Consider the following 19,267-nt stretch of genomic DNA (forward strand, 5'->3'; position numbering starts at 1 on the left):
CTGCGGCGCTGAGCAAATCAAAAGCTGCCGGACTGGGATCGCTAAGCTGCGAGTCTAAGTAGTAGCCCACACACGGCCTTATGTCCAAAGAGCCCTCTAATCTGTGCGGCAGCGGCAGCAGCAGCCAATACCACCTTCTGCTTGTCATTTATCCCTGTGTAAAATGAGGTCTTTTAACATCCTGAGATTGCCTTGGTACAGACCCTTGGTATTACTGAGTCGCTCGGATAACACGGCTGTGTGACACTGACCCTTCTGCAGCCTGTTTCCGAGCCAAAGGCCTGTTTCTAAGCAGTTTATGCCTCTCTTTGAATAATGCAAAGCCTGCAACCGTGATAAAATTCAAGTGGGCCTGGTTTACAGCGCGCAGAGAGAGCATCAGAGGACGGCAGCAAACAATCCAAAAACAGGAATTCCTTCGACTTTGGTGGTAGCTTCAGAACACACATATTCTCTGCAACCTTGAAAACACATTTGCACGTCAACGTGTGTGTGTGTGTGTGTGTGTGTGTGTGTGTGTAAACTGCTACACCACAGAGCACTCCCCAAATGATAAATGACTTTTTAAAAATGTATCTGTATCTATATCTATATCTATATCTATCTAAAGAAATTATAGGAGTTTCTAGATCTAATTCCCAAGACAGGCAGGCGCAAAGAAGGAGGCCTGTCTGACTGAGCAACTTCTAGAATTGGGTGCGGAAAATAAATAAAATGAGAGATGTTGTTTTTCAAGACATACCGAAAGGAGGCTATATGCCAAGCATTCAACATGCATATTTAACTAAATGGTGGAACCCTTTGCTCCCCCACCCAATGGGGGTTTTTACGCACGAACCAGGGATTTTATGCTGTGAGGTGAATGGTTCACAGGATGATGAGGCTCTGGCTCCATCCTTGAGCAGTGGGGGGGCGGCGGGGGGGGGGAAGGGGAAGGTTGGGATGAGGGATTGTTGGTTTGCTTGCACACGAAAGCTCATACCAAGAACAAACTTGTTGTTGTTGTTGTTCAGTCGTTCAGTCGTGTCCGACTCTTCGTGACCCCATGGACCAGAGCACGCCAGGCACACCTATCCTTCACTGCCTCTCGTAGTTTGGCCAAACTCATGTTAGTAGCTTCGAGAACACTGTCCAACCATCTCATCCTGTCGTCCCCTTCTCCTTGTGCCCTCCATCTTTCCCAACATCAGGGTCTTTTCTAGGGAGTCTTCTCTTCTCATGAGGTGGCCAAAGTACTGGAGCCTCAACTTCAGGATCTGTCCTTCTAGTGAGCACTCAGGGCTGATTTCTTTGAGAATGGATAGGTTTGATCTTCTTGCAGTCCATGGGACTCTCAAGAGTCTCCTCCAGCACCATAATTCAAAAGCATCAATTCTTCGGCGATCAGAACAAACTTAGTTGGTCTCTAAGGTGCTACTGGAAGGATTTTTTTGTTTTTGTTTTTTGTTTGCTTTGTTTTTCTTCTTCTTTTTATTATGCACTGTGTGTTTGGTTTGTATTTTGATGCTGCGAACCACCCTGAGATCTTTGGATGAAGGGCGATATACAAATACAATATACTTAATAAATAAAGTGCCCTCTCACAATACTCCCATCTCCCCAATCCCGCAAGACCCAACATTGCAAAATGAAACCTGGGGAACTCTCCAAGGTCCTGCAAGTGCTCTGGGTACCATGAATTCATTCCTCCATAGTACTGACTCAGACCAGCAGTCACCTGCCTTTTTAGGCCTGTGAGCAGATTTGGATTTTTTAAAGCAATTGCTGTGGGCACCACCCACTCTGGTCTTGCCCCCCGCCATCACCCAACCACCGAGACACACAAAGTGAGAGAATACAGAAAAACTGAGCTTTTCCAAGGGATCTGGGTAGAAGTCAAATCCAGTAGAATTAATCTGACCCAAGAAAACGCAGCTGAAAGAGGAACTGGGAAAGAACACTGCTCTTTTGTTAAAAAAAAGATTGTTTTTGAGTTTTCAAAAGCAGCAGTGTTCAAACAATAAAGAAACAAAGAGAAACGAGTGCATGGAGCACATTATCGCAGAGGGGATAAAATAAACAGAAGGATCAATAGACTTTGTCAGACATCACAATAAAATAGATTCATTTCCCCAAACCATAGTGGTACATAACCTATGGTGCATGTGTCCATAGGTTTGTCCATCAATGGCTATGGAGAACAGGTTTACCACTGGCAACATGGAACCTGTGTTTGCAATGGTGGAATTGCCATGGAATATTAGTGCTGCGGAGCAACTACAAGGAGACTATTGCCTTCAAGTTGACTTATAAAAACTTCATTTTCAACAGCAAAGAAAATCAAGAAATTGCATTTCCTGGTGCATTTCATTCTCACTTACAAAACGTTCCGAAATAAATGCTCATCCACAAGGATAGTGGAAAGCCACTGACATGAGCCGAGTGGAAGCCACATCCTTGTGTTAAAAAGAAACAATTCTGGAGAACAAGAACATTTTATTAGAGTAGGCAGCATACATCAGCTTCTCTTTGAAAGAGATCCTGCTTTACCATGGTTCCCTGTTCACAAATAATGGGAAACTATGGTTCGCTATAACTTCATGGTTTGTTTTACTGCTTGATGAAGGAAGGAACAAAGGGGTTGTGTGCAAGTGAATGAACCTCATGCACTTCCTAGTTAATTTAGCCAGGATTTGATCACCCAGATGCAGCCACTGTGTGCTGCTGCTCATAAAGGCAAGATCCAGCTAAGTCATATTCTGAGAGTGGTTGAATTAAATGACTGGCACAAATAAACACTGGCTGTCACCTTAGGAAGATATATGAGGTCTCCCAAGACTTCTCTTATCCCACAATTCTTCTTGCCGAAAGATTTCTTGAGAATCTCAAAAAAGAGCCTGTCAAAGTTGGGTGGATAGACAACAAAAATGGCAAATGTGGTTCAATATAGAGCAAGTTTAAAGTGAGACACACAAACACACACACACACACACACACACACACACACAACCCTACCTCCAATTCTGCATATCCTGAGCTGTTAACGTTTGACCAGGGAAAACACATTGGAGTTATGGTGGATATGCACGTAATCACACTTACATAACCAGAGAGCAAAATAGTGTAGCAAACTGTACAATTATTTGCTGCAGAATTACAAATGGAAAAAAAACTTTGATTTTACAAGCTGATGAAAATGCTCTTCCATTAGAGGCCTAATGCATTGTTTTTCCTCTTCTTTTTAAAAAGCAACCCTTAAAAATTACAATCCCAGAGGGGAAAGCAGGTTTACAGTGACAGGCTTTTATAGAATTATTAATGTTACCATCATTCAAACGAAGGGAAGATTAGATCAACCATAAAGAGCACTGCCCAACAGTGGAAGTGTAATTATTAAAAAAGGAAGCTAAACTGTACTTCTAAATTAAATACATAAAGTGGTATGAACAACATGAAGGCCGGAGGCACAAATCCAACAGAATTCAGTAACAATGAAATGTCCAAACAATCAGAAAATTTAATTCACTGGCAAGTGGCACCACAAATCCCAGGGGGGTATTTAATGAAATATTATATTTCAGGTCCAAAGCAGACCTGCAGACCAGATCTGGAGAACGACAGAAATAAAAGCACTAAGCAGCATCAACAGCAAAGTTACAAAGCAGCCATAATAAGAAAAATAAAAGCACAGCATTGGAAAGGATGCCTAAACAAGGCATAGAATCATAGAGCTGGAAGAGACCACAAGGTCATCCAGTCCAACCCCCTGCCAAGCAGGAAACACCATCAAAGCATTCCTGACAGATGGCTGTCAAGCCTCCGCTTAAAGACCTCCAAAGAAGGAGACTCCACCACACTCCTTGGCAGCAGATTCCACTGCCGAACAGCGCTCACTGTCAGGAAGTTCTTCCTAATGTTTAGGTGGAATCTTCTTTCTTGTAGTTTGAATCCATTGCCCCATGTCCGCTTCTCTGGAGCAGCAGAAAACAACCTTTCAGCCTCCTCTATATGACATCCTTTTATATATTTGAACATGGCTATCATATCACCCCTTAACCTTCTCTTCTCCTGGCTAAACATACCCACCTCCCTAAGCCGTTCCTCATAAGGCATTGTTTCCAGGCCTTTGACCATTTTGGTTGCCCTCCTCTGGACACGTTCCAGCTTGTCAGTATCCTTCTTGAACTGTGTTGCCCAGAACTGGACACAGTATTCCAGGTGAGGTCTGACCAGAGCGGAATACAGTGGTACTATTACTTCCCTTGATCTAGATGCTATACTCCTATTGATGCAGCCCAGAATTGCATTGGCTTTTTTAGCTGCTGCATCACACTGTTGACTCATGTCAAGTTGATGGTCTACCAAGACTCCTAGATCCTTTTCACATGTACTGCTCTCAAGCCAGGTGTCACCCATCCTGTATTTGTGCCTTTCACTTTTTTTGCCCAAGTGTAGTACTCTGCATTTCTCCCTGTTAAAATTCATCTTATTTGCTCTGGCCCAGTTCTCTAGTCTGTTAAGGTCATTTTGAAGTGTGATCCTGTCCTCTGGGGTATTAGCCAACCCTCCCAATTTGGTGTCATCTGCAAACTTGATCAGGATGCCCTCAAGCCCATCATCCAAGTCATTGATAAAGATGTTGAATAAGACTGGGCCCAAGACAGAACCCTGTGGCACCCTGTGCATATTTTATCTGGCACCGAGAGTGGTGAAACAGCTGGCTTCCTGAATAAATGATGCCCCATAACTTTGGATACTAGCTATGACATGGCTCTTTCCCAAATAACCCTAATTTCATATTTTATCCAGACCATAGGTAGGAAACATTTGTCACATTCCCTTTGGTGTTCGAAAGTAGCCAGGTGCCAGGCGCATTTTGCAGGTGGCTTACAACCACTTGTGACCAAGTGAAGATGCCTGCGATCCGAACTGTTTTCACACACTAGTACCCCCCCCCACACACACACACACCTTGTAGAATTCCGTCAGTTATATTTTATCTGCACAATTGGAAAATGAATTTCGGCAACCAAAATGCTTTATCTGTGCTGCCTGATCAGGAGCAGTCGCCATTAAGAAAAAGAGGTCGGAATAGGCCAATAGATATGTGGACTGTCCCTGGATCAAGTGACTATTCTTCCTTTTAGTTCTCAACGTCCTTAACTTAGCTCACAGTTGTCACTGAACTAGCCAGATGTTTAACTGAGAATCAATCAGTCCATCATTTGAAAAATAAGACTTTAGAGCTGCTTGCCCAAAAATGGCAACTAGACATTCAGTTTTGGCGACTGCAACCATGGTTTAAGGCAGTGTTTTTCAACCACTGTTCCGCGGCACACTAGTGTGCCGCGAGATGTTGCCTGGTGTGCCGTGGGAAAAATTGAAAAATTCGAAAGATTTTTTTTAAAAAAATGTCAAATTTTTGCCCACTGGGAAAAATGGAAAAATTCAAAAGATTTTTTTAAAAAATGTCAAATTTTCGCCCACTTTGTGTTTCTTTGATTCCTATTCAAGAGAATTACTTTATATATAGTCAATACAGGCACAGAGTTAAATTTTTTAACATTTTCTAATGGTGGTGTGCCTCGTGATTTTTTTCATGAAACAAGTGTGCCTTTGCCCAAAAAAGGTTGAAAAACACTGGTTTAAGGAGCTATTTGGCAACTAACTTATACATTTGAGTTTCGAACACAGATTCCCTTCTGAGAGATCTTCTGGGGGCCACATGTTTGTGATAGGCAGGGCCAGATGCGAAGGTGGATGGAGCAATTAACATAACTTCCAACTTTGTACAATAGTCTAAATTCCTACATACACACATGGTTCTATTCTCCTTTTAGGCAAGCAGGAAGCATTATCAGAGTTCCAAGGCCAGGTAAAAGCACTCAAGGAGGATGCCAAGCAGGGCAAGTGGGGGTGTGGATGGGGAAGGGACCTGCCTATTGAGGGTCCAGGGGGCCAGAGAGAGGGGCTTGAAGGGCCATATTTGGCCCCCAGGTCTGAAGTTGCCTACCCCTTGATCCAAACATTAAGCAGTGCATTGTGGGATCCTGTCACAGGAAGGCAGGTGACATATTGGTTAGCATATGCCAGTGAGGTCCATTAGTTATGAGTACTGGATTTCACCCTGAAAGACTCGGGTTCAAATCCCTACCCACCTATGAAGCCAGTCATCATCAGCCTTCCTCACTGGGTTGTTGTGCTGATGAAAGGCATATTACACTGAATTCTTTGGGGCAGAGATGAGGAGCCTAAAGCCCTCTAGAAGCTGTTGGACTTCAAGTCCAATCAACCCCTGATCGGTCGCTGCTAGCAAACTGTAACTTGCGCTCCAAGCATCCACAGCTAATGCTATTTATTCTTTTTTTTTTTTCTTCTGAGAGTGCACTTTATCTAAATCCCAAAGTGCAGTGCTAATATCTAGACTATAATTCAGCTTACCCCCTAGCATCACGAAGCTGTCGGTTGTTATTCTACTTGGGGGGCCTGTTATATAACAAAACACAGAAGGACATACACTTGCGGCTGTCTATCCATGGAATTATTTGTGCCTATGTCAAGGGTATACCTGAGCTTCTTTTCTCCCTACTATCATTTCCATTTATTCTGTTACGCTTTCCCCAGTCTTGAGACAGAACATTTTTCATTGAATCATAGAGTTGGAAGGGTCCCTGATGGTCATCTAGTCCAACCCCCTACTCAGTGTTAGAAATTTCCCAGGCCAACTGCAACAAGGTGGAGATCTCTGGGTGCCAGAATGATGACTATAATCTCCATAGTGCTGGTTCTATACACAATTCATTTTCAGCTTTGTAATCTTGTAAATAAATAAAAAAATGGTGCCTAGACATTCCATTGTGGCTACCGTAACCTAGGTTTAAGGTGCCATTTAGTGCATAGTTTATGTATCTTGAGTTTCTAACGCTGCCTACAATGCAGGAAATCTGTATGCTTCTTATAGCGGCTTTAACCAACCCTGCTTAGAAGTCTCTGAAAGCAACGTGAACTTTTGTTTCTAAGCTCATGGCTTGCCTGAATACAACTGTGAAATCTACCAATAAAGATCCTTGTGGGATCAGACCAAAGGCCCATCTAGTCCAGCATCCTGTTCTCACCATGGAAAACCAGATGTCTGTGGGAAACCCCCAAGCAAGACCCAAACACAAGAGCCCTCGCCCCGCCCATGGTTTTCAGCAAGAGGCGTACTGCGTCTGACAGTGGCGGTACGGCATAACCATTGTAGCTGGTAGCCATTGATAGTTAATATCGTACCTTTCAGTATACAAATCCTTCCAAGGGAGCTTACAGTTAATATCAGAATACCTTTTTAAATAGCAATATCATTAAGACACGGGGCATTGGTGATAGGTGTGCCTGTATGGGGGTTATAATAGTTCTCTAGAGTGGCCCACGTGTGTCTTGAGCCAGGGTCTGCATCGGTCAAAATCCAGTTCCTCACTTCCTATGCCACGAAGTTCCCTGTTTGCACTGTAAGCCTGTGGTTCAAGGGCGTTCTCTAGGTGGCAGCGCCAGCCTGCCTGAGCACTGAAATCAGCTGACAGCCAAGAGTCAATCCCTGTCCATTAGGTACAAAACAGCCTCAGAGCGTGCTCAGACTGAGTTTGGGATGCTTGAGGAAATGTATGCTTTCTGTACGCTGATATGAACTGACTCGATCCACACCTCCTAGACAAATGTGGAGATCAGAACGTCATCCATTGGCTTTTGCACTTCCTAAATGCTCCAATGCAGATTTTGACTTCAAAAAAATAATAATGTAGAAATACAGTGGTACCTCTGGTTGCGAACGGGATCCGTTCCAGAGCCCCATTCGCAACACGTAACATGAAACGCCAAATCTGTGCATGTACACGACGCGATTTGGCGCTTCTGCGCATGCGTGAATTGCCGAACCCAGAAGTAACCCATTCCGGTACTTCCGGGTTCGGCACGTTCGTATCCCGTGACAAACGCAACCTGAAGCAAGTGTAACCAGAGGTACGACTGTACATAATAATGCAGAAATAAAATTGAAAATGCATTTTAAAATATTATTTAGATCCAAGTTTTAGTGTAGATTTAAAATAAACAAATTAATGCAGAAGTAGGGGGCAGGAGACTTATGGGTGAACCCATACAAAAAGTGTCACAGACCAGAAATAGACAGATTCCTCCATCCCTAGTCTGAGGACACTGAACAACCTGTCTCTCGTGCAAGGACACTGCCTGACTATGATCTCCTTATCCTAACACCTAATGTTGATGTGGCACATTTCAAACGGGTCAAAGCAGTTTGCCTGCACTAAATCAATAAGCCTTCCAACAACCACCCTGTAAGGTAGGTCAATATCATTGCAAGTTTAGGGGCTGAAGCTGAGGGAATGGGAGCTTGCATGAGCCCACTAAGTAAAGTTTAGAAACTGCAGGAGGGGAAAGTGCTGTTGCACCCAGTTCCTGCTTACACAGGCACCTTGCTTCTCAAATGCCTTGGTACTCAAACAACTTGGAACCCAAACACTGGAAGTACCGGTAAGTGTTCTGGTTTTGTGAATTTTTTTCAGAAGCCGAACATGCTCCATTTTGAGTGTTATGCTTCCAATTTGAGTGCCACACTTCCGTTTTGAGTATTACACTGAGGTCTGTCTGTCTTTGCTGTTTATTTTATATTTTTGTTTTGGGGGCTCTTTTTGTTTGTTTGTTTTGTGACTGTGTGGAACCCAGTTCAGCTACTGATCGATTGATTGTGTGACTGCCGTACATTGTTTATTGCTTTCATTTTATGGATCAATGGTCTCATTAGGTAGTAAAATTCATGTTAAATTGCTGTTTAAGGGGTTGTTTTTAAAAGTCTGGAATGGATTAATCCATTTTGCATTAATTTCTACGGGAAAACACGTCTTGGTTTTGGAACGATTTGGATTTGGAACGGAATTCCGGAACGGATTAAGTTTGAGAACCAAGGTAAGCATCTGGTTGGCCACTATGAGAACAGGATAATAGACTAGCTGGCCTCATCCAGAAGCTGGCATTTTAAACCAGCCCCCGCCCCATGCTTTTGCTCCTTTTGCAGTGCCATTTTTGTGAACCACTAGACATTGCAACCATGACGGTTGTGATGAGACGGTGAAGGCGAGGGAAGTTTTTTTATTCAAAGCCACATTGGTAGTAAGCCTTTTTTTTTTTAATCAAGCGCAGAAGAAAAAGAAGCAACCACTTAACTCTAAATGTAGCTAATTGCCAAAAACTGTTGCAAATATTCTGCCACTTCATTATACCACGCAGAACATAAGTTTTATTAATCAAACATGCCTAATGAGTTTACACAGCTTAATCATCACTACTATGAGGGGGAACAGCTTTTTGATAGAAAGCGTTTGTACCACCGAAAGAAAAGTGTGAAGAGTTAACGTTTCAATCTGGTCCAGGATTCTAAAAGCCTAAGCCAAGGGCAAACAATATGGCAGTTCTGCAGTTGCCCTTCGGCTACAGATTCCACCATCCCTGACACTTCATTTTAGCCAAAAGGCCTCCACCTTCCCTGACCCATCCACAGTGACCTTGCTGGCTGGAGCTAATTCATTTATGATTTTTTAAATTTTCCATATTTATAGGCTGCCTTGCAGGATTGTCCTCCCAAGGCAGATCTCAATCATAGCTTCGTAGAACTGTAGAATTGGAAAGGAGCCCAAGAGTCATCTAGTCCAACCCTCTGCAATGTGGAAGTCTCAGCTAAAGCAGCCATCTGTCAGGAATGCTTTGATGGTGTTTCCTGCTTGGCAGGGGGTTGGACTGGATGGCCCTTGTGGTCTCTTCCAACTCTATGATTCTATGATTCTAACATTACAAATCACAAAAATATAAACACCTGAGACACTATAACTCATATAAAAATCATCACAGCAGCAGGAAGAACCAGTAACAAGCTGACTAAAATAATACAAGCGCAAAAACAGAGAGCAAAAAAGAGCACATTTAAAAACCACCAGGAGAAAAGTACCAACACAAATATTGACACAAAAGCAGTTTGGATTTCTTTTTAAGTCTTTAAGTTTAAAAGTCATTAAGCAGCCTTATGTCTTGACCTAAGGAGGGCTTTCCATGGGGTCACCACAAAATAGGCCCTGTCTCTAGTGGCTGCCCTTCTAATACTATCTAATGCTGACTAGAGTTGGTTCAGCAACTTCCAGGCTGCTGTGCTGTCTGTGGATGATGGGAATTGTAGTCCAAAACATCTGGAGGTGTGCCAAGTTAGGGAAGGCTGCTATGAGCATTTGCTTTTTTCTGATAATATACTCTTTCGCTTTAGAGATAATGCTGGTCAGAAAATCTTTAACACTGCAAAGAACAAAAGCCTCCTTTGCAATGCAAAAACAGTGTCTATGGTGCAGATTAATTCACAGAATCCAGACCACAATGGTGCCATTGTAGCAGATATGACATGCACCTGTGAAAGAGGCTTGCAATTAAATTCAGATGAATCCAGAAATCAGTACGTCAAAAAGGGTCTTACCTTTAATCATGTGCAGATATTGTTAGTCTAGAGGACTGCTATCAAACACCACATAGCTTCCTGCTACGGTTCTTCTCAAATAGGAACAAGCAATCGCTCCCCTTCTTCAATGGCCAATTACACTTCAGAGCAGCTAGACTAGAATGCTGGAAGGCAGGAGCAGACTTGCTTACCCAACCATTGGGCGGAACAGAGCCACACATTCTCCTTAATACCTCCAGAACAACAAAGACTCAGATATTATGCTATTTTTAATGTGTTTTTAATTTTTTTTAAAAAAAAACCCTAAGAATTCCATCTACAAAAATTCACAATGATTCGGTTTTCACTCAATTTGAAAGAATGAAAAATTATGTGAAATAAGCACGCAGGAAATGTGCTTATAACAATAAGGACATAAGAGCATCCATTTCTAGACACTCTGTATTGTGTATGGCTCCATTTCTAGACACTCTGTATTGTGAATAAAAGTTAAAAAGGAAAGATAGAAGGAAGTAGAATAGAGGGATTATAAAGAGTATCAAAGTAGTGAAAAAGGAGATAGATCGATTTCCTGGAATGATGACAAGTGGAAGCCATGAGGGAGGAGGAGATAATATATAAAAGAAATAGATAAGAATGGACAGAAGAACGGAAGAAAGAAGTATTGCTAAAGGTTAGTAGAAATTGATTTATATGAATATTGAATAGGATGTTATTATGTCGGTTTTGTATTATTTTTAATTTAGGTATATTGGATTGTATTATTTGTACGTATCTTGAGGTTTTACCTAAGGATGAATTCAATCTGTTACTTTTAAATTTTATTTTTCTTTAGTTAATGTTTCTATGTTAATGGTTTTTTCTTTTTCTTCTGTATTGATGCAATAAAGTTAATATATATATATATATATATTTTTAAAGAGCATCCTCTCTGAATCAGACCAGAAGTTCCATCTGGCCCAGCATCCTGTTCTCCCAGTTACAAACTAGATGCCTAAGGGAAGCCCAACAGTAGGACTGGAAGCTCAATATTCATGGGGACAAGGCAGCCCCAAAACCAAGGCCAAATACAGAGGGCTATTTTCCAAATGGTAACTTTAAATGGGAAGAAACTGCCTTGTATCAAGACAGATGTCAGGGGTGGGAAGGATGCAGACAAGTGTGCGCCAGGGGAAGGGGGCCTGGAGTCTGACTCAGGAGGGGGGTAAGGTAAAAGGTAAAGGACCCCTGGACAGTTAAGTCCAGTCGAAGGCAACTAGGGGGTTGCAGCGCTCATCTCGCTTTCAGGCCAAGGGAGCCAGTATTTGTCCACAGACAGCTTTCCAGCATGACTAAGCCGCTTCTGGCAAACCAGAGCAGCGCACGGAAACGCCGTTTACCTACCCGCCACAGCGGTACCTATTTATCTGCTTGCACTGGCGTGCTTTCAAACTGCTAGGTTGGCAGGAGCTGGGACAGAGCAATGGGAGCTCACTCCATTGCGGGGATTTGAACCACCAACCTTCCAATCGGCAAGCCCAAGAGGCTCAGTGGTTTAGACCACAGTGCCACCCGCGTCCCTTTTTTGCGAGGGGGAACAGTGGTTTGTGTGGGCCTGTACCAGCCAGGAGGCAAGAATCAGAGGCAGGGGAAGCTTCAGAGCTGGGGAAAGAGGAGGAAGGGGCAGACCAGGTGGTCCTGCACCACCGGCTCACAGAACCAAGAGAGAACTGAAGAGGGAAGAGCAGAGGCCGTTTCCGTGCAAGGCGTAGTCTCCGGCTACATGTGTGCAGGCCTTTGAGGAAAGCACTTTGCAACTGCTCCATAGAGCGCTGACCTGGAAATAGCTGCCTAGACTCCAGGTGTGTGTGTGTGTGTGTGTGTGTGTGTGTGTGTGTCCAGAGCTGCAGAAGCGATTGTGATATCTTTGACAATAAAAAGTTAACTCTCTGCTGTGTGCATTCTTTTGTCTGGGAAGCACCTTGACAACACACTATTTGTTCATCAAGTCCAGCCTACCCTAAACTGGTGCCCTCCGGATGTTTTAGACTACAATTCCCAACACCCCTGGACATGCCAGGCTGAGTCTTACAGGGCTTGTGGTCCATAACATCTGGAGGGAAGACTGATCTAGTCCAATATTGTCTACTCTGACCGGCAACAGCTCTCTAGGGTTTGGGGACAAGGGTCGCTTCCATCACTTGCTACCTGATCCATTTCAACTGGGGGTGCCAGAGACTGAACTCAGAACCTTTACAGGCAGCACTGATACTATGCTCCTTCCCTCAGTGGGTGTTCATGTAACTTGCTGGTAAGTTGATTGTCTGACTTTCACAAGCTGAATTTGGACATGGGGCTTATTGCATTAGTTTTAGTGGTTCTAATGCTAACACATCTGTCCAGATTCCTAACGTTCCTTTTGCACTGCAGTACCTGTTGCGTTGTGGCTTTCTGATCCACACAGCGCCACGTTGCACTAAAATTTAAACAGCAGGAAAGAGCTGTATGCTGTGACACTGCCCCAAAATGTCATCACATGAAACTGCAACGCAGTGCTCCTGTGGTTTTCCGAGTTAACGGGTTTGCAAACAAATCTTTCCTGGAAATCAACGCTAAACTTCTGCCAGGTTCCACTGGATTTCCAGAAGTGGTTTTTTTTTACATTGTGTGAAAGATCGCACGAAAACGCAGAAATTAACAAGTGAGGGGAATGTCAGGAAAGCAGGATAAAGAGCCGTCGGAATGCAGCAACGCCTGCAGCTGCATGGGAGCAGCTTTTCTGCTGCGAGAGCCGGTGCTGCAGGGGAGCCTGCAAGGATGAAGCAAAAAAAATGAGTACAGGGCAAATTGCATGAGTGCTCCACACCTAGGCACTGTCCTCCCTCATAGGAATGAATAGGAAGGGAACACACAACGGACTCTGCCTATGTGGCTCCAGAAGTCATGCACCTACAGGATCACACCACAGGAAATACTCTCAGGGTCCTTCTCCGTATGCATGCAAACAAGTCAGGGCATCATCCTGCAATTTTGGAAGAATGTGTGGTAAAACAATCATCTTCACCCACCCCAGTGTGAAACCTTCTCCAGAGGTCAAGAAGAGGAGAGTAATTTGTTATTAAGCAATCAATGTTGGACATCAAAAGATCCTCCTGCTGAGACTTGCTAATAAAATAATAATACATTAATCACTCTCTACCTCTTCAGAGCAAATGCTGCTCCTACATGGCTGCAAGGGGCTGTTGACCTCCAAGAAGGGTTAATTTGTGAGATAACTATCTCAGCCACCGGAGCAGATAAAAAGCATCTTCTGATCTCATGTCTGATTATGCCCAGGGGTACACTATGAAAACACCCAGATCCGTAGCAGAAAATCATTTTTTTTTAACATCTTGAATACATTCTCTTCTGCTCTGCCTCCCTCCCAAAATGATTTAGATCCAATGACAGCAACAAAAGGCCCTGGATTTTTCCTGCACCAACCTCTGCTGTTCCATCCTAGCTAACTCAAGAGCGTGCAGGATTTTGAACTATAAAGGCAGCTCTCGATTTGTCAGGCACAGATTCCCCGTGCAGGAACCCTGAAGGGCAAAATATAAAAAGAGGAGATATATCTACTTGCCTAATAGGTTCGGCGCTGGATACCGGCTCAGGTACTAAAAGTCTCTCTAGGTCTCTCTCAGCGCACACGGGATCTGTTCCACTTCCAGCTCATGCAGGGTCTGGAAGAGCCACTGTGTAAGCAGGAAAGCCAGCCAGAGTGATGCAAGTTACTACGGAAAGCTGCAGATTTTTGCATATATTATGACGAACCCTTTCACCCTCTTGTAAGAAGGATAGGCACAAAAGTCTTGCGATCCCATCCATTCACTTGCATGTGAAGATTCAAGTTCACTTTTATGTAAGATGCGGAGCCCCTGTCTTCAGCAAGTACATGCTTTAATTATACAAATATAGCCCACCCTGTCCCAATAAAGTTACCCCCAAAGCACTCTGTGAGAGCCAGTGTGGTGTAGTGGTTAAGAGCGGTAGACTCGTAATCTGGGGGACCGGGTTCGTGTCTCCTCTCCTCCACATGCAGCTGCTGGGTGACCTTGGGCTAGTCACACTTCTTTGAAGTCTCTCAGCCCCACTCACCTCACAGAGTGTTTGTTGTGGGGGAGGAAGGGAAAGGAGAATGTTAGCCGCTTTGAGACTCCTTCGGGTAGTGATAAAGCGGGATATCAAATCCAAACTCTTCTTCTTCTTCTTCTTCTCTGTGAATCAAGCTGCATTTCCCAGTAGTGAATTCTCCTTCTCATACTGTTTCGGTACCATGAGAATGGAGAATCAACGTATGAAGAGTGGAATTACATAGAAAGAGTTACAGAAGTGGTATCCCTCCATACCAGTCTCTGAAGCTTCTTCCAAGTCGTCCTGTCCCTACCATGAGGTTCCTTCAATTCCTAGGTTACTACATTAAGTGGACAAAAGCCGAGGGGGGGGACTTCCCCTGCTGCTTCCAGTAAGTATGAATGAAGCTGAACACATCCCCGCCTTATCAACGCCCCCAGCGTGTATAGAAACAGAGACAAATTTGACACTAATGAAGCCATGCTGGTGTGAATAGCTGGGGGAGGGGGGGGAGTCATGAACCCTCCAATAGTGTTTGATATCAGCCAGGCGCCTTTCGCAGTTGGCTTTCAACCACTTGTGACCAAGTGAAGATACCTGGGCACCAGGGAGCCTGACATCTCCACCATCTGGAGATCCTTGGATCTGAACTGTTTTCACACACTAATACCCCATCCTATCAGTTAAATTTTAGCTGCACAATTGGAAAATGAATTTCTGGAACCAAAGTGCTTTTTTCTGTGCAGCCTCAGCAGGAGCAGTCACCATTAAGAAAAAGAGGTTGGAACAGGCCACGTCATAGCTGTCAACTTTTCCCTTTTCTTGCGAGGAATCCTATTCGGAATAAGGGGATTTCCCTTTAAAAAAGGAAAAAGTTGACAGCGATGGGCCATGTCTGTGACTATTCTTTCTTTTAGTTCTCAAAATCCTTAACCTAGCTCAAGGCTGTCATCTGAACTAGCCAGGTGTTTAATTGAGAATCAATCAGTCCATCGTTTGAAAAATAAGACTTTACAGCCGTCTTGCCCAAAAATGGCAACTAGACATTCAGTTTTGGCAACTGCAACCTTTATTTAAGAGCCATTTGGCGTCTAGCTCATGTATCTGAGTTTCTAACACTGTTCACCGCACACCCAAAAACTTTTTGCTATGCTCAAAGGCGGTAATGTGAACCCTGCCTTGATTGGATTCAGCCCACAGTCTCCACCTCTCCCTGCAGATTCGCTCAGTGCCTGAAATTGAAGGCAACTACACCTGAAAAGTTTGCGTGAATCATGAGAAAAGACAGAGCAGTATGTTAAGTGCTGCCCATCATCCAGCTCCTTCGAAGTGGGTGCTGCTGAGGTGGCCTCTCCCTCCTCCAACAGATACGGGGGGGGGGGGCTCTACGGAAAAATCCTCTTGCTCCGATGGGAGAAGACACAGCAGCCTTTCAGATAAGCACATTCAAGAGGAGAACATGTAAAGGCAAGAGCATGTCCTCAAGCAGTCAATTAGCCTGTGACAAGCACAAAAAGCAGCTCTTAACAAAAACGATGCGGATTTTTTAAAAAGCACGGTGGTATGTGTATTCATCAAGCTCATTGTCACTGGAGAGGCAATTCCCAAAGATGCCCTAATCTAGTCTGCCAATTTCAAATCTCATCAGCCCCACCAAAATGTCCAGCGGTCAAGGATCATGGGAACTAGAGTCCAACAACCTCTGGAAGACATCGCATTGGGGAAGGCTGGTATTAATCCATCACTTGCATTTAATCTCATTTTCAAACAAAAATATTTCTTATGCGTTTTTAAAATATTTCATACTGCCAATGAAAGAAAGAGTGAATTAACGGTTGCTCCCTGCAAGTATGTATTAGGCAGATTTCAATATTTCCTTAATGTCCTGGAGTTTGCTTTTCTCCCTCACTTCCAGGATTCTGGAAATCTGCCTCTCAGCTCTTTTCCACAGTCGTTTTTCCAGAATCCCCAAGACGGCCAAAGCAGTAAAGGAAGAAATGACCATGAGATAGAGAGAAGCCCAACAGGAAGCTCCCATTTCTACCTATTACGTTAGCAAAGCCAAAGTTGCTGTTCTTTATGTACCTCCATCCATGAACATGGACTTGAGCAAAGAAAGAGAAGACGTCTCTGCCCCAATGAGTTTACAATACCAGAGATTGTTACAAGGGAAACAGGGGAGTGAGAGGGGCTAGAGCATTGGGGGGAGGGGAATGGGGACTAATTTAGGACTAATCCACACAATTAATTTTTGCCCTCACTTTCCAGGCACAGGTCTGCAGTTTAACACTCTATGTCTGAGCATTTTGTTTTGTCTTTGCCCCGAGCTTTCCCCACAAAAACCCGCTCTTTAAAGCTGAATGGCAGCAAACGTCAATTTGGGTTTTCAACAGTTTGATGTTTGCTCTGATTGAGCTTTAAAGAGCAGGTTTTTGCTGGGGATGCTCCGGAAGGAGGGGGGAATGTGGTGCTTGGACACAAGGCAATAAATCGCAGACCATGCCTGGAAAGAGCAGAGGAAAGGTAAGTGCTGATAAGCCCTTAGTAGAAAGGAATGAGCACAAGAGGGTAGTGTAACATAGGAAGCTGTGTTATTCTGAGTCAGACCACAAGTACTATTAAAGAGGGTTGCTGAATTACGGGTCTGCTTTTTAAAGTCCAGCCTTAAAGGCACAGAGGTGCTCAAAGTTGCAGATTCATTTAAGCAGCATTAATAACAGCCTCCAAGACACCAGCCCAGACTTATTGGCAGCCAGAAGCAAGGGAACAGGAGGGGACTGCTGTTTCCCACTGCTATATACATAGCTGTCAACCCTCCCTGCTGTTTCCCAATGCTATAATAAGGGAATTTCCCGCAAAAAAAGGAAAAGGTTGATAGCTATGCTCAGGAGTTCTGCCAAACCAGAGGCAAAACGCAGACCATGGGTGAACTGGACTTCCCCTCTCCCCCCCACCCCCCTAGTGACCTCTTTCCCACTTCTGCCACTACCCTCCAGTGGTGTTTTGGTGTAAGAATAATAAGACTTCAATAACTTGTTTTTCAATGCAAAAGGTGCCGACGCATAACTGCATGGAAATTACTTCTTCTGACCTTGAAGTCCTGTCCCTTCATCACAGACATGATGCACAACAGAGGAATCCAACTTGCTCAACAGATAGCACAACCTATTGTGAAACAACGTTACCAGCAGCCTGTTTGCGCATTTATTTTGTGCAACGACGTTTCACTGGTGAAAAACATTTTCCCAGCCAACTAGTATGCCACTAAGTGGCTTTAACTTTATTGCCACACTGGATACAAACCAAAATTGATTGTTTTAGCTTGCATAGCTACATATGCGATGCGTTGCGAACCCTGTTGATCCGCCGATCATTTGTGTAAGCAAGAACAAGTTACCTGGCATCATTGTGACATCAGGGGTGATTGACAGGTTGGCAGCCCCATTTTTCATGGGGGAGATAAGGATGAGGTGGGACCAGCTCCCTCCCCCTGACATGTATGCGTGAATCCATGCTGAATCCTGGCAGAAATTAAGCCTTGCAGCTTTAAATTGTAGGTGATACTGCTTCCAACATAAATGCATTAAAGGTAAAGGTAAAGGGGCCCCTGACCATTAGGTCCAGTTGTGGACGACTCTGGGGTTGTGGCGCTCATCTCGCTCTATAGGCCGAGGGAGCCGGTGTACAGCTTCCGGGTCATGTGGCCAGCATGACTAAGCCGCTTCTGGCAAACCAAAGCAGTGCACAGAAACGCCATTTACCTTCCTGCCAGAGCGGTACTTTGTGCACTTTGACATGCTTTTGAACTGCTAGGTTGGCAGGAGCAGGGACTGAACAATGGGAGCTCACCCCGTTGCGGGGATTCAAACCACTGACCTTCTGATCAACAAGCCCTAGGCTCTGTGGTTTAACCCACAGCGCCACCCGCGTCCCATATAAGGTAAATGCATTACTGCAATTTAAAAGAACCTTGCATGTTTTCTTCCGGGCAGTATCAGATGTGCATTCTTTGGGTCCCGTGAGCAGTCAATACTTAAAGGGCCTCTTTATGCTAGTATTTGCAATGTTTGCACTGCTACACATGCAGTTAAGAGACCAGCAGTGTCATGTCTGCATGGACCCCATCAGTAAAATCATAGAATTTGCAGGTCAAGCGTGCCAAAGCCTTCTTTCATTGCAAAAAATAGCATGAGAGAGACACAAGCATTTTGCAGTGAACTAGGGCAGCTTTCCCGGCACAAGCTGAGTTCATGTACGTCTCTGATGAGGGAGAGCTGCGAGCACTCCCTTGTTATCCTAAATGACAATAACTGTGCTGAAAAAAGATCTTACGGCTTATTGGGCACTCTGGATCACATTCGGTGCAGCTGACTGCTCCATCAGGCAATTATCATCCCCTTTTAAGCACTGACCTTTCCTTTGTTTATATCCTGACATTGAAAACCAACTATGTTATGACAGCCTGGGAGGGGGAAAGTTTGTTGTGTTGACAAAGCAATAAGTACTTTTGGTGAATCCTTGCTACATGAGCTATGTGCAGATGTTCTTCCCTACATCTCTCCCCCTCTCTGTGTATGTGTGTGCAACCATTCTGCTGACATTTCTGCCGTCTACACACCTGATTTCTGTTTCTACAGTGATCTCACCACATAAACAGGAATTGTATAGCTGGCACATGCATTTTTCTGGTGCCCTATTCATGCA

The 19,267-nt window shown here is 44.1% G+C and overlaps 1 protein-coding gene across 7 annotated transcripts in view; it reads right to left on the reverse strand.

Annotated features, from left to right (window-relative positions):
• The window catches only part of PLCH1 (phospholipase C eta 1), a 134,263-nt gene that overhangs the window by 69,517 nt on the left and 45,479 nt on the right, over nt 1–19,267 (reverse strand). The window contains exon 1 of one of the 7 annotated variants that reach the window (XM_033150484.1): nt 14,073–14,097. The exons of 5 other annotated variants lie outside the window; for them this stretch is intronic. Coding sequence is in view for 1 of the 2 variants with exons in the window: in XM_033150483.1 (XP_033006374.1) it covers nt 10,490–10,499 (10 nt within the window). In the remaining variant the exon portion in view is untranslated. Of the gene's footprint in view, nt 1–10,489; nt 10,515–14,072; nt 14,098–19,267 lie in introns of those variants that run through there. One more of the 7 variants, XM_033150483.1, reaches the window with a different exon arrangement.

Source organism: Lacerta agilis, chromosome 5, assembly GCF_009819535.1.
Source record: "Lacerta agilis isolate rLacAgi1 chromosome 5, rLacAgi1.pri, whole genome shotgun sequence".
Taxonomy (NCBI): domain Eukaryota; kingdom Metazoa; phylum Chordata; class Lepidosauria; order Squamata; family Lacertidae; genus Lacerta; species Lacerta agilis.